The 25,096-nt window shown below is 37.8% G+C and overlaps 1 protein-coding gene across 1 annotated transcript in view; it reads right to left on the bottom strand.

Annotated features, from left to right (window-relative positions):
- Nucleotides 1-25,096, bottom strand: part of CAPN14 (calpain 14) — a 61,228-nt gene that overhangs the window by 5,223 nt on the left and 30,909 nt on the right. Inside the window, exons 11-17 of the mRNA XM_058163795.1 lie at nucleotides 17,019-17,221; nucleotides 14,454-14,490; nucleotides 11,713-11,769; nucleotides 10,673-10,739; nucleotides 5,501-5,565; nucleotides 4,255-4,323; nucleotides 2,524-2,602 (exon numbers count right to left, since the gene is read on the bottom strand). Coding sequence (XP_058019778.1) covers nucleotides 2,524-2,602; nucleotides 4,255-4,323; nucleotides 5,501-5,565; nucleotides 10,673-10,739; nucleotides 11,713-11,769; nucleotides 14,454-14,490; nucleotides 17,019-17,221 — 577 coding nt within the window. The remainder of the gene's footprint in view (nucleotides 1-2,523; nucleotides 2,603-4,254; nucleotides 4,324-5,500; nucleotides 5,566-10,672; nucleotides 10,740-11,712; nucleotides 11,770-14,453; nucleotides 14,491-17,018; nucleotides 17,222-25,096) is intronic.

Raw genomic sequence — 25,096 nt, 5'->3', positions numbered from 1 at the left:
GAGTGAAGTAAAGACTTTCTCCTACCTAGTATTTTCCAAATGTATTTATTACTTATTTATTCATTAAATATGTTTTCATGCTGCCCAATCAAAAAGACTCTCAGCAGCTTACGCCTACAAAGAAATCACAGAATATCCAGGTACAAAGATAAAAACATTATAAAGCCATACAGAGCCCAATTTTCCAACCAAACTTGCCTGAAAAAAATTGGAAGGCACTGATCTGAGGAAGACTACTTTGGGGCACCCTGTGGCTCAGCTGATTATCTCAGTTTAGGCAAGCTGAGAAGTATTGATAGGTTTGTGAACTGCATTGATTTTAGTACAGCCATAGCTCTCCTACTACAGAAAACTGGAATTGAAACTTTCCTGCTACATCACACTGGCTTTATCGTAGTGGCAACAGCAATTAGAATGATTAATCCCAACTCCATAATATGGAAATAATCTTTAACCTCCTTTAATATCACACAGAATGATGTATCTCATCAATTATGAAATTATAGCCATAATTTCTTCTGCCATTTATGAAACTATGAAAACACACGGCTGAGAGTCCCAAAAATGTAAACATCTTTTACAGGAGAAGCAATGGAATCTGCTGCCCATTAATAATGAGTTGTTTAATTTAATCAGTCAAAGTGCATTAATTCAATATGTTGTATCTGGTATTTTAATTGCATTATGTTTTTCATTTATGATTGGCTCATTGCTGCCATATGTGAATGCAAGTGAAATGTGATGAACTTTAATTTTATTTTGGTTTGTACATAATCTTCACTGTAACTTCCATACTTTATATTTGTTAATGTCAAACTAAATAATGATAATTAAGCTAAAATTTCAGATTCATTAAATACTGTACTAATCTCATTTAACAGTATTCCATATTGTCACCTTACAATCATTTACCTTGCAACTATTTTAATCAAATTCATTTTAAAAACATTTCACAAGGTAAAATTAATTTTTGGTTCATTTCAGTGCAACAATAAAAGTCAGCAGGATAATTCAACTCTATATAATGGAGATTAATGAAGTTTTTAAATGGCTATTGTCTATTATGTGAAGACATTACTACCAGTTGATCTGGTTTTATGTAAAATGTATAAAAATGCAGATGTGTGGCCAGGCAAGAATGATTTTGTTTCATGTATTTGATGTTCCTTATGTAAAAACTCAAGATGGCATAAATAGGAGGGTTTCATTTTGATATTACTGTGATCTGAGTGCTTAGAAGCAACACTCTGACTGAGGTAGGTCTTGCCTTTAAAGTGAAGGTTAGAAATATCCACAGTCCAGATACTAAAAGAGAATTCTGGATATGTGTTGCGCTTGTCCAGAGACAGATGAAGTTGAGTGATTTTAGTCTGAGATGCTGAGACAGTCAAGGTTAGAATCTTGAGATGGTTCAGGATTTCTCCACAGGGATAATTCTTAAAGCTGCCTAAACTGTCAGATTGGGAATAAAAACAGTGATTGACCCAAAATCATCCACTGGATGGAAACCCCAATGTAGGATGTTTCAGTTCTACTTCATTGTTCATAAATACTGCATCACACACAGCATTCTGGAGACGGGCCAGGATGTCAGTGAATGCAATGTCATTATAGTCATACATAGGGTGCCACTGCACAGGCCAAGGCAGGTCATTTTTTAAGAGCTAGGAGTCATACTGTATTAATTTATTGCTTTGGCCTCCCAACGCTGGAGGGGCTATGGCTGATGACATGACAGTACAAGAGAAGTTTCAGTCTGCTTTTTAGGAATTTTATCTATTTATTTGGCCTTAGACCAAACAGAAAACTGAGTTAACATTGATCACATAAAACATACTGAGAATATATTAAAAAGAGAAAGCAGGTGTATATATATAGGAAAATATCCGAGTTTGTGCACGCACATATGTGTGTGTGTAGATTATAGGATTGTAAAAAGGGAGTGTGTGTGTGTGTATTGTAAATCAGTCAGAGTAGATTAGTAGAGTTGGTGATGATTATATTGGACTGGTCTCTCAACAAAAAAAAACCTGCTTTAGATGGAGGCTAGTCCAAGCATCTGCCGCTGAGAGGTTAATTCTAAGTGTCAGGTATGGTACAAGGAGCAGCAAAGAAAGGCATGCATCTCAAAACACACAAAGGCATTCTTGAAAAGGGATGGCTGAGCAGATTAAATAAAAACAGTACCTTAAGCTTCATAGACACCTAAAGCACCTGGGGTGGATATAAGGGACAAAGTTCTTTCTGAGGGTATTGTCCAGCAGGTTTGTCACCTGAAAGCTTTTTAAATGCTAATTCCAAGACTGATACCAGGGTTTTTGCTTTCAAAGCTTATGTGGCTGAGTTACAGTCACCACCATTTATACCATTTGCTCATTTATAAGGTTTGGCAGCTATAGGATATTTTTGCGGAACAACTGAAGGACTCAGGAGTTTGCTATTTTATATCTGACTAGAGGGTCAAAAACAAATCATGACATCTAGATATAAAACCATCTTATTGCTACTTTAATTTTTGGTTACCTGTTTCTTGCATAGCAACACGCAATTCTGACTGATCCAAAGTTCCTAATTGATGGGTATCTTTTCTCTGGAAAACTTCCTGCCATGAGAATTTTGAGAGAAAAAGAGAAATTAATAACATGAAATCATGCTAAGCTGCCTGCTGGTCAAACCTTCCATTAATGTCTCCCTTTTCTTCCGTGACCAAAGAGATCCAGCTTTAGCTAAAGAGAGGCTGAGAAATCGCAGAACTCTTGGAAAGGTTGCTTACAAAATGTAAGACAGGAATGTTTCATCGGATGGAAAATTTTAAGAAAAATTAAAATGCTTCTTCAGCTAAGGATGTCTGTGCTTTCTAAAACATCCAGTTCTGTGCAAAACATGGTTAGATTTGCTGTACTTTTTCTTCCACAATGGAGGGAAACTTTCAGACGTTCCTAAAACGGTACAATTCACAAGGGGGTAGAGATTAGAACATAAGTGGGCTAAATCTCTACAACTTGCAATAATGAAGAAAGGTATTTTAGCCTATATTTTCCCCATTTTCCTTAAATTAAGCAGATGGGCAATTATTGGTGAAGTTAGGTACAACATAATGCACATCTGCATGTACAATTTGTACTGGTTACATATGGTAGCTTTTCTTGCCAGAGAATTTGAATAGCCTTAACTGTAGGGGAAATTGCCAGTTTTTTGTCTTCATTTATTGCAAATTAACGATCTGGTATTTTGGCATATGGTGGGTGAAACTATTTTAGAAAATGTTTTAGGAAAACCTAACCCTGATCTTGGTGGCTATCAACGACTCTTTTCTTTCCGTTTCCAAAAATTTTTTTAAATGTTTTATCTTGGAAGCAGCTGTTCCTTTCTCAAACAGCTGTTATCCCTTTTTTAAAAGTTTGCTGGGACATTGGTAGCAGAAACCCAACAGATGCATGTTACATTGTTTTATTAGAAAAACAAGTCATCTATGAACTCCAAAAACAAAACACAAAAAGATACATATCAGCAATAGTTGAATCCCAGATTCTGCCCAGATTCTTGGAAATACTTTCCCACGATCACACATATTTATAGTAGAGAGACTCCAATTAATCATAAAGTTCCATGTGAGGTCAGGAAGTCTTGAAATGTTTATAAGAAGAATGGAACATATAATGCTCATGGTTTCTGTCACCCTCAGTTAAATGTCATTGTATCAGTCAAACTGTGAGATTGCCACAGGAGCAGTATTGCATGCAAACTCTGCCCACAGCCTGGAGTTCAATCCTGATGGATCTCAAGGTTGTCTCAGCCTTCCATCGTCAGTAAATGAGGGGGCAATATGTAAATATATTGTAAACTGCCCAGAAAGTGATGTAAAATGCTACGAAGTGACATATAAGCCCAAATGCTCTAGCTATTGAAGTTTAGCGGCCTTGGAATGACAGTATGAAGCTGTTTTTCTCCTTACTATCTACAGTGGAGCTGACAGGGTTTAGAAGCAATTGTGCATAGTGATTCACTCTCAGCTCATCACTGATACTGTCTAAAATGGGGATACACTGATACACACAAAAATGGGAGCAAAAATGGAGAAACCATAAGGGCTCTTCTCTCCATTTCCCAGTGATCTATTGGTGATTTACTGTCCCCCCCCACCATTTCCTCTCTCCCTCCCTCCCTGCCTCCCTCTCTCTCTCTCTCTCTCACACACACACACACACACACACACACACACACACACACACACATATCCACATGGTTGCTTACCTGGTAAAGGAGCAGCTTCTTCCAGAGAAATCTGAATTCTTGAATGCTCAAGGTTCCAGTACTGTTAAGCTGAGTTATGCTGTCAAGGCATACAATATGACAGACAAGGTTGGGGCTAGGAAGAGATAGCAAAGCTGGAAACCAAGTTAGCTTGGCAAAAAAGGAGGATAGGAATTTATTTCAGTAAAGCATGCCTTGTGTCTAGTGTACTCAAAGTCAAAACTAGGTCCTGATTTTGAAGGTCTTTGAATTATGCCCTAGGGAACATTGTACCAATTCCTAAAAGAATCTCTTCACCATTAATTTCCAAGATTGCAAAGCCAGATGTCAGTTCTGAGTAGACACGGGAGGAAAAATAACCCCCTGTTAGCTCAGATGAATAATTTATAAGGCTGGACTGTTGATATAGATGCATCTAAATCCTGCAGTCCTTCCTAAGGCTTAAGCCAAGTACTCTGGCTTGTTTTACATGCAAAGAGATTCATATCCACTGGAAGATGCTTCTTCCTTTCATTCTTTCTCACTGTCCTGATATTATTATGCAGCCCTCATGGCAAGGCTGTTGGGCTTGAACTGTTTGCGAGGATCTCAATCTTTAGGGTAATATTTAAGGGAAGGAAATGTGAATATGAAACAGAGAGATAAGTGAGAGTAGCACAAAACAGTGATGAGAGTCAGGGACTGTCAACTCACAAAGCATCCCAGGCCTGCTCTCGGGTTGCCATCTCGAAGCTTGGCTCGAGGCTCATGATTTAATTAGGGCATCCATCGGAACCCTGACAGGGACAACATATAGAGCACACTCATAATAAACTCCTTTGTTTTCCTTTTTCCCTTTGAGTTCAGAAGAACTGTAAACAAGTAATTATTACAGAAAAAGGCAAGAATTCAGGGGTGAAATCCAGCAGGTCCTGGAGAACTGGTAGCAGAAATTTTGAGTAGTTCGGAGAACCGGTAGCAGAAATTTTGAGTAGTCTGGACAACCGGCAAATACCACCTCTGGCTGGCCCCAGAGTGGGGTGGCAATGGAGATTTTGCAATATCCTTTCCCCAGGAGTGGGGAGGGAATGGGGATTTTGCAGTATCCTTCCCCTGCCATGCCCACCAAGCCACACCATGCCCACCAAGCCACGCCCACAGAACCGGTAGTAAAAAACATTTGGATTTTACCACTGCAAGAATTGCATTCTTCAATTAGTCAAGCTAGCAAAATAGGTGACACAACTAAGAACCAAAAGCAGGATACATCTAAGAGGGCCAAGATACTACGGCAGGCATCCAGGCTAAATCTCATCCCATAATTTTGATGATCTAGAGGGAAAAAAAGAAAGAACTGAAAATGTATAATCATAATACAACCATATTCACCATAGAAGAGTAGGGACCTGAGTCAATGTATCTTCAATGTGAACATAAAAAAATGAATGAGCTGCTGCAAAATGTTAATCCAGATTATTTAACCCTGATTTGTAAATAAACCATAATTTCCCAATTTCACACAAAATACTAAATGACAAACTATCCTGTTCTTCACATTAGTCAAGCAGTTACTTCTGAGAGGTCCCTCAAATAAAGAAAGGAACACAGAGACTTACACATATACAAATGTATATTTTTAAATAATTTAAGAAAAACGTACATAAAGTAAAAAAAAGGCAAATAAAACAAAAAGAAACAATCAAAGCTTAAAGTGCAAGAAAGGGGGGAAGTAAGAGGAAAAATAGAAGAGAAAGAAAAAAGAGACAAAGAAGTAGCTTCGGATCTTTATATCAGATGTAAGTACATTTATAAATTTACGTTTTACTTTATGCTTTCACATAACTATCTTCTTTCTATAATCTCCCCTGCCTAATCATCAAAACCACAAATCATAAGCTTATTTTTTTTTTCTGTTCCATGCAAAAAGTCCTTAAGGGATTTCCAGTCAGCAAAAAACGTACGTATTGTCTTTTGTCTAATCAAAGAAGTCAATTTAGCCATCTAAGTTCCATCATCACCAATCATTCCTCCACTGTGGGCCATACCAAATCTTTCCACCATAGAGGCAATAACTTTCTGATGCTCTTGCTCCTGCAGCAGTTATTTATCAAAAGAAGGCTACTTGTAACCCATAAAGCTATCTGAGTGAACAAGCCTTCATTGGTATGTCTAATTCTCTTTAATTCGTTCAATTTATCCTAAGATTTCCAGCTTGGAGAAGGTATTAGATCAATTGCCAAAACAATAATGATGATGATGGAATGCATCTTAGGCTTTTTTATTTGGGCATCTTGGTAAAATGTTGCTGCTGTTTATTTCTAGTTCCAAGGAAGTCTGCTTAGCAGAATGTCTGAATGACCTTGGGAGAAGTCACTAGTCTCTCTTTTTTCTGCTTGATTTGTCCCTTCTCTAACTATACCAGCTGAAATAGAACAGGAACATGGATAAATCTTGACAGTTGTGCGTTCTTCCTCCCTCTTGCCCTCTTTCTCTCTGCCTCTCTCAGACAGAATAAATAGGCAAGTTAAAAGCTAGACCCAAGCAGTCCTAGTGATACACGAATGACAAGAAATGAAACAGAAAGAGCATCTAATCTTGTTGCAAATCATGATTATAGATTGCCTGCAGACTTTTACCGAGCAGGCGCCAGGCTCATAACTCACTGATCCCTTCTCTACAGAAACCAATGATGTTTTAATCTCATTATTGCCCTGTTTATTAAATATGAATCATGCACTGTAAAGTTTGGAAATGAAAGCTTTAAAATTGATTGCCTATGAAGAATAAAAGATGAGCTGCACAGCCTGGTTAGTTTCGTTATAGATTTCCCCATGCCTGATGGGTTACTTTGGAAAGATGTTCAAGAGCGATGAAATAGCTGTCTACTCTCACTCTTGGGGAAGCTAAAAAGACTGGCATGGCCTGAGGAGATGAAGGTTTTGCTTCCCCATCCCTACTTTTGCTCTGAACTGATGCTACAAAAGCTTTTATCTCGTTAACTTCCTCAATGGTTTCCGTTCTTATCCAATCAAGATTTTTCCATCCTATTTATCTGTTATATTCACCAAATGCTGTGTTTTTGTAAACTTCATGTTTCAGTAAAAAAAATAAAAGAGGAGAGAGAGAGAAAAGATTTTAACCATCTTGCAGCCTACTGCTACTACTAGCTAGATTACCTACAAGTTTTCCAAATGCAGTTAGAACTTAAAATACCAACTGGTTAATAGAAAAGTAGCAATTGATTTAGTTCCTGGAGAAAAGATGGTCCTTTGGAATCTTTAAAGAGTTTTGGACTAGATATAGAGAAATTCTAAAATATTTTTTTAATCAATGTTCGTTTGTTTGTTTTCCTTAGGATTCCCAACAGTTCTATTATGTACTACTCTTCTCTTACGGCAATGATTTATTGTTGCTTATTAAAGTTCAACAAAATGATGTCAGAAGAGAGTCTATTTAATTGTATTCGACCAGTGCATAAACAAGCTCAATTTATCACAGGTTTTTAAAGATTTGTGTCATGAAAGAATCAAATAAATTGTAGTAGATGAGCAAAATATCCTTCAGGAGTTAATTTCTTGGAAGTAGTTCTAAACCATTAAAATTAGTCAAAGTTCAAAAATTGCAAAATGTTTCTTTAAGGTTTGGTTCTGGGTATCCTTGGAGAGGACCTGAGAGAGAAGATTATATGGCTGGCTGAAAGGTTTGGGGATTCTCAAGTGGAATTTCACAAAAACTTCATAATCATATATGAAACCTTATGCAATTTCAGGCTGCACAACCAAAAGCTTGTAAGCTTTTGAGATTTTGCAAGTTTTAGCATCTTACTAAAATTCCAGTAGATATCCTCATGCCTATAACTGTTGCATTCTTGACTCCTGTCCTGTTTTAAAGAGGTTCATAATAAAGTACTAAGGTAAAGGTAAAGGTTCCCCTCGCACATATGTGCTAGTCATTCCCAACTCTAGGGGGTGGTGCTCATCTCCGTTTCAAAGCCAAAGAGCCAGTGCTGTCCAAAGACTTCTCCATGGTCATGTGGCCGGCATGACTAAACGCCAAAGGCACACGGAGCACTGCTACCTTCCCACCAAAGGTGGTCTCTAGTTTTCTACTTGTGTTTTGTTTTTACATGCTTTCGAACCGTTAGGTTGGCAGAAGCTGGGACAAGTAACATGAGCTCACCCCATTATGTGGCACTAGGGATTCAAACCGCTGAACTGCCAACCTTTCAATCAACAAGCTCAGCATCTTAGCCATTGAACCACCATGTCCCTTATAATAAAGTACTACATTTGGACAATTTTCAAGAACAAATGGTTTCATTTACTAACTTACATGTTCATCTGATATTTTCCATTATAATGGATGAAGGCACTATTCCAAAGTATTCTGGAAAGTGGATTAGCCAAAATATCTGCACATTCAAATTGAGGGTATGGAACACAATCTTATTAATTGTTGCCTGTTTGGTGGCATGAATGCTAAATTTATAAGCAATATATTAGGATGTTGTTTGTGTTAGATGCGGAAAGAATAGATTATTCATTGGCAGTTACTTTATAGATTATTATTTTACTGTTATCAACAAGGAAAATAAGATGAGTTTTCATTGGTATGCTGAAGAAACCTATTCTTTAGAATAATACACCATGTTTTGTTTAATCAAATATACAGTTGAATGTTGGAGATATTTTTGTTATAATTTATAGAAGCAGATCTAACTTGAGGGAGGCTTATTTTTTATATAATAAACATGAAATACTAGCATATGAAATGTACAAACATTTTCAATATAATGAAGAGAAGCAATCATATTAAAAATTCCAGCAGAAACCTAAATGAAACAAATTCCTTGTGTGTCCAATCACACTTGGCCAATAAAAATTCTATTCTATTCTATTCTATTCTAAATGTCTTTCGATTTTTGCACCCTTACCAACTTTCAAAGTTGGCAAGGGTGCAAAAGTCAACTTCAACTTTTAAAATTCTCAACAATGCCCATGCTTGGGTAGGGAATTCTGAGTACTGAAGACCACACATCGAAAAGTTATGAAAGTTGGAAAAACTAATATAAGGATTTTTGCTGTCATAAATTTAAAAGGAACATACGTAAGGCATGTAACAGGGTAAGAAAAGAGAAGAGACAGACAGATAATAATTAAGATCTTAAACTAGGGCCCTGAAATCTCAAGTCTATCTCCAGTCCCACCAGAAATAATGTATTCACTGGCTTGTCCTTGGGATTCTGCCCAATTTACTTCACAGATTTGATGCTTGGGGGAAAAAATAGAAGGGGATATTTGGCATGCTATCCTGAACTCCTTGAGGAAGACTGAGGTATAAACTTAAATAAATGAATTACCACGCACATAGAATGCATTTGAGTCCATTGGCTTCCAACAAGCAAAGTCAGATTCACTTAATAATGTGATTTGCTTAACTACCATGGAAAAAAAAAGTTGCAAAATTGACACAGTTAATGACCACATTGCTTACTAATGAAAGTTCTGGTTCCAATTGTGGTTGTAAGTCAAGGACTACCTATATAGAATAGAATAAGAGAGTTGGAAGGAACCTTGGAGGTCTTCCAGTCCAACCTTTGTTCAGGCAAGAAACCCTATGCCATTTCAGACAAATGGTTTTCCAATCTTTTCTTAAAAACTTGCAGTGTTGGAGCATTTACAACTTCTGGAGGCAAGTTGTTCTGCTGATTAATTGTTCTAACTGTCAGGAAATTTCTCCTTAGTTCTAGGTTGCTTCTCTCCTTGATTAGTTTCCACCCATTGTTTCTTGTCCTGCCTTCAGGTGTTTTGGAGAATAGCTTGACTCCCTCTTCTTTATGGCAGCCCCTATATCAGGGGTATCAAACTCGTGGCATCATGGTGGCGTCACATGACGTATCACAACTTTTTCCCTCTTTGCTAAACCAGGAGTGGGCATGGCCGCATCCAGGCTGCAGGTTTGACATCCCTGCTCTATATGAACATCTGTAGTTTATATGATAAGATAGAAGTAGATTTTCCTGACACTATGAATGCATTTGCACTTACGTACAGGAACTATCACTAATTTGCAGCCCTTCTCCCATGAAGAAAGCATAATCACTAAACTTGCACTACATGAATATGAGTTCATTTGCATTAAAAATGATATTAAGAGCATGTAAATGTTGCAGTTTAGACATCTGTAACACGAGACCCTGTGCTATGAAGGATAAAGGGGAAATTAAATCCCATTCTCTTTTAAAAGCCTGTGAGACTAACCTATATATTTATTGATTTCAAATATTCCGCCTACTTTCCTACTTAAAAAGCACTGAAAGCAGTTAAAATACTTAAAATATGGATGGATGGAAAGGGCACTGCTTGCATCACTCATAGATTTCATGTAGGTTTGTGTGAAAATGTGCATAAAATACATACTGAGTTTTAGAATCCCATACCAGACATACTTGTCCATGCCATGCTGTTTAGGATCCTTTGCAGCTGCACTGCGTTTATTTCAGGATACTAAAGCAGGGGAGGCAAAAATTATAGAAAATCCAGTGATTAACATCTTTACATCTAAAATTACTAATGGGGAAGGGAAGATAGGCAGTAGTCCTGTTATCTTTTTTTTTAATATAGAAACCTGAGGTTTTTTTTAAAAATCCATTTTTGAATTATGTCAAAGCAATAAAAGATAAAGGTTTATGATTCTCAATTTAATTTAATTTAATTTTTTCCCATCTTTCCTCCATCTATTAGGCAATGATATATTAAAAATATTATTCTGTTCAAGCATATACAATCTGTCTTATATTAGACATACTATGTCTGGGCTGCAGAAATCCCAGTAGATCCTAATAAAAACCTTCAGATTTTCTGTGCTTTTACTGTCCTCTATTGGTCATATAGATTTTTAGTTCATTTATATCAAGCAGGACCATTGTTGCTGTACTTTCAGCAAGAACTAGCTATGCCTGTCTGGATTTCAGGTCCACCACGCAATTCCCAACATGGAGTTTGAACCTGACGTCTTCAACATCCCAACGTGTGCTACCAGATGGGATGGTTCATTTATGACATTCTGGGTCCAGTGATTACGTCATGCAATCAAGGGATACTGACATTTGACACTGGAGAAGGACATTTTTTTCTTATCAGACATTGATGATTGAATCTTCAAGAATTTAATTATCATCAAAGATGTGGTTTACACTTCAGGCTAAGACGTAGTTTATTGATCATGGTTAAATTCACCAAAATTGCCTGATTTCATGCAACATACTAAACACAAATCCATGGTTTTTACATAGCAGAGAAAACCCACACAAACCATTTTATGGTTTAGTTTGCTATGTGAACCCAATTAGAGTATATTTCATTTAATTAATAGTTACACACCAACAGACAAATGGAAAACCCATAATTTTTCTGAGAAACTTTTTTTGGTCAGGCATGTTCAGAAAAAGTCCTCAGATGTACCAGAAAGAATACTCACTTGATCAAAGTACTTAGAGAAGAATTCTTCACAATCTTCGTGTTTATCAACTATTTCCTATAAAGAATAGAACAAAAATTAAAATTATGGAAGGGCAAAATCTAATTTTTCAGAATGGACCAATATGAGATTTATAGAGTACAGAATATGCAATATATTCAATAAGATGAACCAGAAGCATTGTGGAGCTTTAATGACTACAGATGTACTTCTAAGAAAACCAAGTGCAGAAAAGTTGCTCCTATCCAGCAGGGGCAAAACACCTGCCTATGACACTGATATTTCAAGTGACATTTGACATTCATATTGCATGTGAAAATATCGTTGAGTGAACAATCATCATGTCAAGAATATCCAAATTAGTCTCCACTGCAGTGTTTCTCAATTTAGTAACTTTAAGATGTGTGATCTTCAACTCCCAAACTTCTCTACCCAGAATAGAATCCATTGTAGTACCTAGCAAGCTAAACAACTGGAGAGAATGTGAACAATTCAGGCAGAATGGGTACCCACAAGCATTTGTTACAAGATGTCTACACAACCCAATGGGTAGAGAAAGGAAGAAACAAGGTACAAGACCAACTACACGGCATACCATGTCATACATCAAAAACAGTTTGGAAGCAATAGAATGCACCCTCCAAGATATGCAAGTAGGCATCACACTCTGCCCAGAGGCTACCATATGAGGATAAATTATACATTGTAATGCTTGGAGGTAGGAGATACTTCCAATGTAATCTACTGGATCCCCTGCATGGATTTCCCCTGTGACTATGTAGGACAGGTGGGGAGAAAGCTAACCATCAGTTTACAAGACAAGTGAGTGGTCAGACAAGGAGACAAGAACTCATTTGTAGCCTCTCATTGTAATGAACAAGGACATACATTCAATTTTGTAGTTACTAAGATTGTTAGACAAGCAGGTACAAAAACAGCCAGGGAAGTGATTGAAGCCTGGGAAACGGGCCCCACATCAGTCAATAGGAGTGCTGATTTACCACCAGCTTATCAAGTACTTAGGAGACAAGGTTTGGCAACACAAAGAAACAACAGCCAATGACTTACTGTCAACACCCCAATCAGCAAGCAAAAGCCACATACAACCATGCACAGAATAGCCCAAAAGCACATACTGTGGAGGGAGGGAAGGAGAGGGAGAAGGAGAGGGAGAGGGAGAGAGAAAGGGAGGGGGAGAGAGAGAGAAAGAGAAAGAGAAGTTCCCTGAGGATGAGTCCATCAGAAGTTTGAAAACTTGGAAGACTAAACCTCTGGTCCCAGTGACTGACCCAGATTGGATCTGGCAACATGATCTTGGGACCTGCATATTCACCTTTGTTTGAGAATAGACTTCCCCTACAAGCAGTGGTGGATTGCTACCAGTTTGTCCTGAATCACGCAAACTGGTAGCGGCAGCAGTGGGAGGCTCCGCTCACCCACCCAGACACTTCTGTGGATGTGCAGAAGTATTGTGTGCACGAGAGTGCAAGCATGAGCGAACCGGTAGCAACGGGTTTTGAAACCCACCCCTGCCTACAAGTTACTGTCAGCAACTTGTATCTCACCATATTTATTTATTAGATGTATAGCCTATCTTTCCTCAGGAGTTCAAGGCAGTATATATAGAACTCCCTCTTCCATTTTTCCCTACAACTACAATGTGTGAATCTGGGCTAGTAGTTGGTCCCAGGTTAACCAGTCAGTTTCCACGGCTAAAGATGGATTTGAACTTGAGTCTCCATGGTCCTAGTCCAAAACCTTAATTACTATATGACACTGACTCTCCAGGTCCAATTATGTATGTATACAATGTAAAGCCTCAGAATCTGAAAGAATCAAAAACTATCCTGCCCTAGATACATTATTGATTCTCCATAAATGTCATGAGATATCCATTTAAGTCTTCAACATCTGCCATATTCTGCAATTCATGGATAGCAATTGCCTTGTTGATCCACACAATATCTTCAGCCTCTTGAAAATCCCCTTTCTGGAACTTTGGCAACAAATGCAGATGATTTTCTTTTTTAGGGAAGGCTCTTAGCTTCAAAAGGTTCCCCACCCTTCGTATAAAAGCATATGACATTTGGCTCCCAACAATGTATACAAAGATTTTAATGTCAAAAAAGATGAACAGAGGTAGAGACATTGACTTAAACCTCAAGGTCAACATCACTAGGAGGTTTAAACAGGCTCACTGCCTCTTCAGATTTGGATAGAAAGCATGCTAGCAGGCCTTCACTGTCCTTTTAAAACTGAGATTAAATAATGCTATTCTCAATAGCAATCTATTTATCTATTCTACTTTAGCCACAGCTTAATAAGATTCAGTGTGTGTGTTTTGGGTCCCTGTGGCATTTACCTAGTGAGTTCTCAAGATTTTCTTTCTAGATCAGCTATTATGGTTTAAGACAAAAGAAATATTCACTGCACATGAGTGATGAAGGAGAGATCTTCTGTTGCCATGTCCACATTATGAAGTACAATAAGTTATATTTCCTTTCCTTTCTGCTACCCTTTAAAAGCACACTGCAAGGACTGCTCGATCACTCCTACTTTTTCTCTCATTTTTATTCTGACATTCAGGTGTCACAACTGACAATCAGAATCCATTTGTAAATTTAGCTCACTGAAGGCCTCATCCCCATTCAGGTTATGCCTCTGAGAGCAGTTAAGCAGAAGAGAACAAGAGACAGAAACAAAGTAGGAGCTATACGGCATGGTTCCTAATCTCATCTCACCTTTGAAACGACACAGCTTGAGTCTCCACCCAATTCACTTTAAAAAAAGAAGAAGAAAGAAACCATCATGAATGTTAGAACAATGAAGGGAGTATTGTGATTTATCTAGACTGAGATCTGTTATTTTAGCTTGATCTTGAGATCTATTTTATCTTGCTTCAAAGTATATTTTAGATTTTTAAACTTTAATAAAAATATTATTTAAAAAACTGTTTCATAAAACCCATAAATCTGGAGGACATGATATTTTAATTTTTGGCTTCTCTGTGATTTGACCTTGCTTGAAGGCAATACAACTAATAGTACCCATCCATTTCTGACAAAAAAATTATTATGGAAATGGAAGACCTCCCAAGAAATTACTATCAGAGAGAAATTTTCATATATCCTGTACCTTTTTATAGTAGAATTCACTACAAGAATTCCTTTTTTAAAGTACACATAGGCAACACATGTACATTGACAAATGCCATTTATTTCCTTTTTCTCTTTCCATGCAGAAAACCTATATAACAAAATCTTTAGTAGAAAGAGATTTTAATTTTGTCTCTCCACTTCACCAAGAGACAGTCTTGATCAAGATTCTTAAGAAGAGCCACTGCTTCTTCAGCAATCTTGATGAAACCAATACTAGAGGCAAGAGCACACAAGGAAATTAATTTGTGGACTGTCTACTATCTTTCCTTGGACTATCATAGCAATGACATAAGTAAGAGATAGAGGGTGCAGTACAGGAGGAAAATCAAAGAGAGGCATCAGCAACCTAAGCTCACATAGCAGGTTGCATGTGTTGTGGTCCACCAGAAGCCTGCGGAGCTGGCAGCAGAGTCAGACAGTGAGGAGGCTGAGGAGGAACATGGGCCAGTCCTGGAGTCTGGGGAAGGCTTGGACAAGGGCTCTGCATCGGAGGCAGAGATGGGGCCAGGGCAGATTCCGGAGCCTCCAGAGCCAGACATCAGAGAGGCAGAGGAACAGGAGGAGCCTGTTCCTAGTGCATGCATGTGAAGAGCTGCCAGAAGGCAAAAGCAGCTAAAACAAAAGGGATGACTCGGGAATAAGGCCAGGAGATGATTGCCCCCTCCCATAAGGCTTACAAGAGAAGCAAAGGCACTTGGGCCTTTGCAGAAAAGCAATGTTGTTAACTCTGTTTCAAGTCGGCATCTCTGTGTGATTCTAGTCTCTGCGGGGCTTTGCCAAGTAAGATCTTTGGCAGCGTGTCAAAGGAGATAAAGTTTGGTGATAATCCCGAAGGACTTCTCCCAAAGGACTTTTTTGCAATTAATTGGGACTTAGCTGGGAATGAACATAATTCTCAGCTGTTGCAATAAAAGAGGTTTTTGGGACTGTTTGTGTGTTTTAATGACTCAGAAAGCCTAGGTCACAACAGCATGAGTGATTTTTGAGACTCACAAATGACGGAGGACTTTTAGGTTGCTCATGCAGCTGATTCAGATGAGTGAGCAGTAACGGAAGCCTGATTGTGGTAGATCAGCAAATCTTTCTGACACCCTCCTCCAAATTGTCCTAGTAAAGTTAAGAAAGCTTTGGATAACCACAGTGGATTGTGGCTCGGAGGATTGTGAGTTCCATTGTTATTTTAAAGCAATTTCTCATCTCAGAACTCTTTTACTTCTTTGGTATCCACATCCAAATGGCAAATCTCTGGTTTCTATAAAATGCAGGGTATTTCATACAAGCCTGAAATCTACACCGAAAGATCTACTGGTTACCTAATTACCATCCCAGTGTATCTGACACTTCACAGCATGTTGTGGTCCGCCAGCAACCTGTGGACCTGGCAGCAGAGTCAGACAGTGAGGAGGCTGGGGAGGATAATGGGCCAGTCCTGGAGTCAGGGGAAGGCCCGGATGAGGGCTCTGCATCAAAGGCAGAGATGGGGCCAGGGCCATCTGGGAGCAATGCGCGGACTCTGGAGCCTCCAGAGGTGGACAGCAGAGAGGCAGAGGAACAGGAGGAGCCTGTTCCTAGTGCACGCATGCAAAGAGCTGCCAGAAGGCAAGAGCAGCTGAAGAAAAAAGGACAACTCGGGAATAAGGCCAGAAGATGATTGGCCACTCCCATAAGGCTTAAAAGAGCAGCAACGAGCGATTGGGTTCTTTGTAGGAAAGCAACATTGATTTCCATGCTTTTTGTCAGTGTCTCTTGAACTTTGTGGGGTTTTTGCCAAGAAAAGCCTTTGGCAGGTTACCAAAGACATCAAAAGTTGGTGATAAGGCCGATGGACTAGTTATTAAGAATTTTGTTTTGAACGAATTTTGTTTTTGAACAAACTTATTTTATTAAAACAACTGAGAATTAATTCACTCTCAGCTGTTTTAATAAAATAAGTTTGTTGAGGACTGAATTGTGTTTAGTAATCACTACTTGGGCTTTGGTCACAACAAGGATGTTTGAAGAAACGAAACACTGAATGTGGTGAAAAAGGAGATAAAAGGAAGCAGAACTGAAGAGAAAGGCGCAGAGATTTTGCTGGAAATGCACAGGAGGAATTAAAAACAAGAAGTCCGGGTGTTAGGATGGTCTTTGCAAACAAAGAGTTCTTACCGCAAACTGTGCTTTCTGGAGAAGATTCGCAAAATGAACTCTGACTCCTGATGAGGTTCCAAGGTAGAGGGAACCACCACATAAGTCCCAGGAGGGAGGCGGAAATCCTGAGTCACTTCCCGATCATTCACAAAGAGCGACTGACCCAAAGGTGCATTCCAGATGAAGAAAGAAGGAGGCAGCTTTTTATTATTATCACAGGACTAAAAAATAAAACAAGAAAATAAATCAAAGGCATTTCTCATGATGATTGAATATTTTTTTTAAAAAAAGTAATAATTTACTAAATCTACACTACTATTAATCTTCTCATCGTTTCCATCACCAATCTCTTTCCACTTATGACTGTATGACTGTAACTTTTTGTTGCTATCATTAAGGGTTAAATTGCAACCTATGACCATCATTTGTGTTGTAAATGTTGTACCTTTGATGAAGGTATTTTTTTTCTTTTTCTTTTCTTTTATGTACACTGAGAGCATATGCACCAAAACAAATTCCTTGTGTGTCCAATCACATTTGGGCAATAAAATTCTATTCTATTCTATTCTATTCTATTCTATTCTATTCTATTCTATTCTATTCTATGAAGGTTTACATGTTCATGCTGCCCACAGTGTTGGCTCAGGTTCTGGGAACAAATATACATACCATCCTGTTCCTGTATTAAAAACAGGAGATCATTTCTAGATATTTCTAGATGAAATGCAACACTAAAGCCATGCTGGAATGTTTAAAAACATTAATATTAAGTGCAGGGTGGCAGATTTTTTTATTATTATATTGAAAAAGTTTTTACAAAAAAAAGCTTTCCCCCCTTTCCCCTCCCCTGTCTACCCTCTCCCCCCTCCCTTCAAAAAAAACCCCTCCCTCCTCCCCCCCCCCCGACTTCCCGGAACAAACACAAGGTATAGTTAAAAATAAAACAAGCATATGCTAAAAAATTTTCCACCTAACTCAGTTAACTCCTACAATTCTCATCAAATCCTAACCTCCCCCATAGCAATCAGAAATAATACATCCTAATCATTCAAAGGCAGTCTGATATCTCTTAGTCTGATATCTATTTTGGATATAGTCAATCCATTTTTTCCATTCATTTAAGTATCTTTCTTATGTATTGTCTTTCAAAAAGGCTGAGATTTTCACCATCTCAGCCAAATTAGCAACTTTCAATATCCATTCTTCTATTGTAGGTAGTTCTTTTTTCTTCCAATACTGTCCTATCAGTAGTCTTGCCACTGTTACTAAATTTAAAATCAATTTAGTCTCAATTACTGTACAGTCCGTGATAATTTCCAGTAAAAAAAATTGCGGTAGGAACTTTATCTTCTTTTTCAAAACATTTTGTATAATCCACCAAATTCTTATCCAAAAAGCCTTAATGTTCTTGCAAGGCCACCAAATATGAAAATATGTAGCATCATCACAATTACATCTCCAACATTTTGCTTGCATATCTGGATACATACACGATAGTTTCTTAGGATCTAAATGCCATCTATAAAACATTTTGTAAAAATGTTCCCTTAAATTCTGTGCCTGCGTAAATTTAACATTTCTAACCCAAATTTTTTCCCAAGTTTCCAACAATATTGGCTCCTGAAAATTTTGTGCCCACTTTATCATATAGTCCTTTACCAAATCCCTTTCAGAATCTATTTCAAGTAACACATTATACAATCTCTTTATATGCTCCTGAGACTGGTTTCTAATTTGCTTTACCAAATTTTCCTCATTCTGCACTATACCAATTTTCTGATCTTCCTTCCATCTAGCACAATGGTTCTCAACCTTTATAGTGCTGCGACCCCTTTAATACAATTCCCCACGATGTGGCAACCCCTTTAATACAATTCCCCAAGATGTGGCGACCCCAACCATAAATTTATTTTATTTTATTGGCTAGCGATTGGGAGTGATTGCAGCTGGCTTGAGAGGAAGACATCAGAGCAAAGATTTCTCTCTTTTTTAATTCATGCGCCTGAAGCCAAATTTCACTAGCGATTTGAAGAGCCTACAGCTGGCTTGTGGAGTCAACCATTGGAGCGCGATTCTTCGACTCGCAAGTATACTTCCCATATTTCCGATGGTCTTAGGCGACCCCTGGCAAATCGTCATTCGACCCCCAAGGCGGTCGCGACCCACAGGTTGAGAACCGCTGATCTAGCACGTAGTTGCCCATATTGAAACCAAGTATAATTTTTGCCTTCTTCTTTTAATACGTGCGGAGATTTTAATTGCGAACTACCTCTTTCAGTATACAAAAGATCTTTATATGTAATCATTTCCTGTTTCTGTTCTATATTTATATTCTCTATTGTATGTCTGGGACTTGCCCACATAGGAACCTTATAATTTAGTTTGTAAAAATATTTTTTCCAGACATGCAAGAGAGCAGTTTTTAACACATGATTTTTAAAAGCCTTATCCACTTTTTTGTCATAAATTAAATATGCATGCCATCCATATAGTAAATCATAATCTTCTATATTCAGGATTCTTTCCTCCGTTAGATTAAACCAATCACTTATTGCAGAGAGAGCAGCTGCTTCATAATATAATTTAAAATTAGGCATTTTTAAGCCTCCTCTTTCCCTTGAGTCTTGAATTATTTTCATTTTAACCCTCACTTTTTTACCTTCCCATATAAATTTATTAATTCCAGTCTGCCATTCCTCCAAATTTTTGTCTTTCTTAATTATTGGTATCATCTAAAACAGGAATAAAAATCTAGGTAAAACATTCATTTTAATAGCAGCTATTCTCCCCAGCAGCGATAACTGCAATTTTTTCCAAACAGTCAACTCCTTCTGAACTTTTTGCCATAACACCTCATAATTATTCTTATACAATTTCACATTTGATGGTGTAATATAAACCCCTAAATATTTAACCTTTTTTACAATTTCAAATCCTGTTATTTCCTCTAATTTTTCTTTCTGTTGTCTGGTCATATTCTTTATTATCACTTTTGTTTTATTCTGATTTACCTTAAACCCTGAAACCTTTCCATTTCGATCAATTATTTCCAACAGAGATACACTTGAATTTATAGGATTTGTTAGAGTAATCACCAAGTTATCTGCAAAGGCTCTCAGTTTATATTCATGTTGTCTAACTTTAATTCCCTCTGTCTCCTTTGATTCTCGTATTTTATCCAATAGTGGCTCCAGAGTTAGAATAAACAATAATGGTGATAAAGGACATCCCTGTCTTGTTCCTTTCGCAATCTTAAAGGCTTCTGTTAAATTACCAGTAATTATTATCTGGGCTGTTTGCTCTCCATAAATCGCTCTAATTATTCTCACAAAACCATCTCCAGGTTACATTTTATCTATTAATTTAAATAAAAAATCCCAATGCAAAAGCTTTCTCTGCATCTCTTAACCTTATAATCTTTCAAATAATTATCAATATCCATATTCAATATTTTATCTGTAGCTTATAAATTTGTGTAGTATTCTAAGAAAACTTTTTTAATTTTATCCTGTTGATATCTCTCTTTACTTTTATATTCTATTTTTTCTATAGTGCATTGTTTTTGTTTTTCCTTAAAATATATGCTAACCACCTGCCAGGTCTATTTGCATTACAAAAGGTATTATGTCTGGCATATTGTATATTTGTTGCCTCCTGGCCAGCCATTATCATATTAAATTGACTCTGTAATATCTTTATTGCACCTTTAAGTTTTTGATCATGCGGATTATGTATTAATAATTGTTGTTTCTTATGAATTTCCTCTTCTAAATACCTACGCTGTCTTTGTTGCTTATTCCTCCGTCTATTATTAATATATATTAATATACCTCTCATAAAAGCTTTACTCGCATCCCAAACCATTTTTATCAATGTTCCCTTATTCAAATTATAATCAAAAAATTCTTTCATCTGCTTTTTACATTGATTTACATTATCCTGATATCTAAACAAGTTTTCATTTAATCTCCATGTTCTTCTGCCTTCTTTTTCATATTGCAATTCCATCCAAACTGGGCTATGATCAGATAAACATCTTGAAAATATCTTGATTTTCTTTACCCTAGAAAACAAATCATTAGAAGTTGATATAAAATCAATACATGAGAAGGATTGATGCCTATCAGAGAAAAAAGTATAGTCTCTTTCCCCCAAGTTCCGCAGTCTCCATACATCTCTCAACTCAAAATCTTCTATCATCTCAAAAAAAGATTTAGGCAGCTTTGAATGTGCAGGTATCTTTTTAGAAGAAATTTTCTTGTCCTTTCGTGTATATATTACTCCATTCCAATCTCCTGATATAATATACGATCTATAATCCCATAGAATCAACTTATCATGCAGCATTCTGTAGTATTTTTCTTGTTGCTGATTAGGTGCATATATACCAAGCAAAAGAATCTTTTTTGTTTCTAGTGTAAGTTCAATGGCAATATATCTTCCATGAATATCTGCCTCAATTAACTTAGCTGGTATATCCTTTCTCAAATATACCACTGTGCCATTTTTCTTATCCAAAGCTGAAGCAACAAAATATTTTCCTAATTTTGAGTTTATTAAGTATTTTTGATCTGATAGATTAATATGTGTCTCTTGTAAACAAATCACATCATTTTTAAATTGTTTCAAATAATGAAATATTTTTCTTCTTTTTTGAGCTGAATTCAAACATTGACTTTCCAGGTCAGAATTTTATTTGCCATTACTGGCCTCCTGAAGCTTTTGAACAATCAGCTGAAGATCCTCCTCCCGTATCTTCGGCCGTGCTCCTCCCACCGCTTCTGTAGTAACATCCTGAATTTGTTCAGGATTGTAACTTTGAATTTGTTGTTCCTTTTCTTTACGCTTGAGGGCTCCCCTCATCACCCTTTGTTCTTGTGGTTGTTCCTCAGATGATAATATCGATCGGGTCACCTCAGCTTCCATACTCATTTGAGTCTCTTGAAATCTTTTTTCTATTACTTCTATTTCAACTTTCAACACAGTAAAGAGAAAATCTTTGGCCTTAAGCACAGTATCAATACAATATCTTCCTCCTTGATAATACACTGTCAAACCAACTGGTACCTCCCACCTAAATTGAATCTGGTACTTTTTAAGTTCTTGTGTAAAAAATATAAAGTCTTTCCTATCCCTCAGCATCTTGGGAGGAATCTCTTTCAAAACCTATTTTCAACTTTTTCTGACATGCAACTTGCAGGATCTGATTTCTCATTGTTCTTTTCACAAAATAAACCACAATGTCTCTAGGAAGTTTCTTCTGCCTAGCAATCCAGGAATTAACTTTGTATATTTTATCAATTTGATAAGCAACCTCTTGTGGGTCAGATTCAATAAATTCAGCCAAAGCTTCTGATAAAATTTTCTTTAAATCTTCACCTTTTTCCTCCTGTAACCCCCTAATTCTCAGAGCTCCTCCCATCATCCTATACTGCATCACCACTACTTGATCTTCATTTTTATCCAATTTTATTTGCATTCCTCCCATTTTATTTTCTAATTGCTGGTTTGACTGGGCAATTTCTTGCACCTCCTCCTCCAAGTCCTCCAATCTTTTTGCTAAACCTTGAAAGGCCATCAAAATATCTTCTCTTGTTTTTTTATTATTCTCTTTTATTTATTCTCTTATTTTCTCATTATTTTCCATCATCTCCTTAAACTTATTTTCAACATTTTTCCTTGCTCCTTAATCATATCTTCCACAGCTACTTCAGATCCCCTTCTGCCAGCAGCCTTAGGTAGTTTAGTAGCCATTTCAGTTTTTAAGATGAAAAATTTAACTTTAAAACTTTTCTTTTCTTTTCTTTCCCCCTTTGAATAAGGGAAAGCTCAGTTCGTTACAATCCACAAATAACATTACTTAGTTACTCAGCCAGCTTCCGACTTTCACTTCCTCGCAGATGCCATTTTAAACGGTTAATTAAAGCAGAGAAAAAAATAATTCTTTTTAAAGGGTAGAAGTCAGGAATACTTGCGATCCAATAATCGTTCACTCGCGCTCGTTCTGTCTGCATATAGAAATCCACAGAAAAAAATCAATTGGGCAGAGATGGACACTTTCTTCTTTTCCTGCTTCTGTAGGAGCACGCTGAAGTTCGGAGCTCGGCGGGGTTCAGCGGGACTCAACCCTCTGGGGCTCTGCTTCATAAAGCCAAGCCCCTGGGGAGATATAGCACTCTCCTGCTGCTCTATTCTCTCCCTTTCTTTCAGGGAGAGAGCTTGAAGCCAGCGAACAGCTGATTTTCACTGTTTTGCCGGCTTTTACGAAGTTTCAGCACGGAGCGCCTTGTTTAGGTGCCCAGCAAAGAAAGTGGCACCACCGGAAGTCCAGGGTGGCAGATTTTCACTGGGAATCAAAGATGGTATTCAGCTGGTTTTCACCGGTTCGGGTGAACCAGTAGTGGCGATTGCGGGTGGGTCTGCCCACCCACCCCGGCTCCAAGTTGTGCTATTTAGGCATGCTTTCAAGGCCGGGCACATGTGTGGAAGGTGTGCGAGCGAGCAAAGTGCATGTGCAGAAGGCTGGGTGCATGCACAGACAGCATACACGTGTGCAAAGTGAGCGTGTGCACGCACTATGAACCAGACATAAAGATAAGTGAAACCAACTCTGCTGGGAATGGTCAAGATTTCTTCCTTCTCCTGAAACTTTTTACTCCCTATGACTAGTCCAGGGGTCTCCAACCTTGGTCCCTTTAAAACTTGTGGACTTCAATTCCCAGAATCCCTCAGCCAGCAAAGCTGGCTGAGGAACTCTGGGAGTTGAAGTCCACAAGTCTTAAAGGGACCAAGGTTGGAGACCCCTGGACTACAATATTAGTCAATCCAGCCTCCACACCAATAATATTCTAAAATGCATAGGGTATCCTTCTCTCTTGCCGTATGCTTTCTTTGGATACAGTTTTAGGCCCTCTGAATAATCAGCTCAGAACAGTTTCCAAGAGAGTCTCCAAGACCTTGTAGGGGCAGGACTTGGAGAAGGTTGAATCTATTTGAACTGGCTGGACAGGGAGATAAATACAAGCAAAGGTGATCCATCAGATCAAGTCTGGAGCTTTGTAGTCTTTAAAGGGGACAACTGGCATATTGAATTGCATCTAGAAGCCAAATGGCAGCCAATGCAGTTCACAAAGTATGAGTAAGGTATTCACAAAGTAAGTTCACCTAACTGTATCAGGATATATGCATCATTGCTGAAGTTGCTGTATTTTGTATCATGTCTAGTTTGCATATTCTGCACATCATGCACCCGTCAATGATTCAATACTGTGTCTATTATGGTCAGGATCATGCAAGAGACAGTTTGATGTAGTGATCAAGGCATCAAACTAGAAACAGAGACTGTGAGTTCTAGTCACACCTTAGGCACAAAGCCAGCAAGCTGGCCTTGGGCCAGTGACTCTCTCAGCCCTAGGAAGGAGGTAATGGCAAACGGTTTTTGAAACAAACCTGCCAACAAAACTGCAAGGACTTGTCCAGGCACTCTCTGAGAATCAGACACAAGTGAACACAAGAACTAAAAATGTGCAATAATAGGGCAAGCCAAATGTTTTCAAATTGTATTTCGCTCCCTTTTTGTATGAAACCCCAAAATACCAAGTCTATATTCTTTACAGTATTCCTTGTTTGTTCCATAAAAGCTCCCTTAAACTTAATCAGACTTACTTCTGTGTAAGCATGCTTAGAATTACAACTGTAGATATCGTTTGAGCACCGCATGTGACCATGAAGAAAAACTTGCCCTTTGATTAGGCACTTCTATCACCAACAACTAAAGAGAATACTCAGCATAGAAAGACTATCAATAATTACATTGGCTAAGAAAAATGGAGCCTCCCAGAGCCAGCCATACCTCACAATGACTCTGACATTTTACTCTCCAATGGACTTTGTTACCACAAGAGCATTTGCAAAGCAACTTTTGCCCTCTCCCTCACTCTCGTTGTATTTCTCTCTTGCTAATGGAGCCATTTATCATCTGCTAAGAGGGTGGGGTTGCCCCTTAGAATGCATCATATATTAAATGCAAAGCATTTATGCTTTGGTCAATGCTGTGATTCATTGTATTTCCAATTTTAAAACCGCTCTTGGTTTTG

This window comes from Ahaetulla prasina, chromosome 1 (genome assembly GCF_028640845.1).
Source record: "Ahaetulla prasina isolate Xishuangbanna chromosome 1, ASM2864084v1, whole genome shotgun sequence".
Lineage (NCBI taxonomy): Eukaryota > Metazoa > Chordata > Lepidosauria > Squamata > Colubridae > Ahaetulla > Ahaetulla prasina.
Note: the sequence above shows the minus strand (reverse complement) of the source record. Positions and strands in the feature narration are given on the sequence as shown.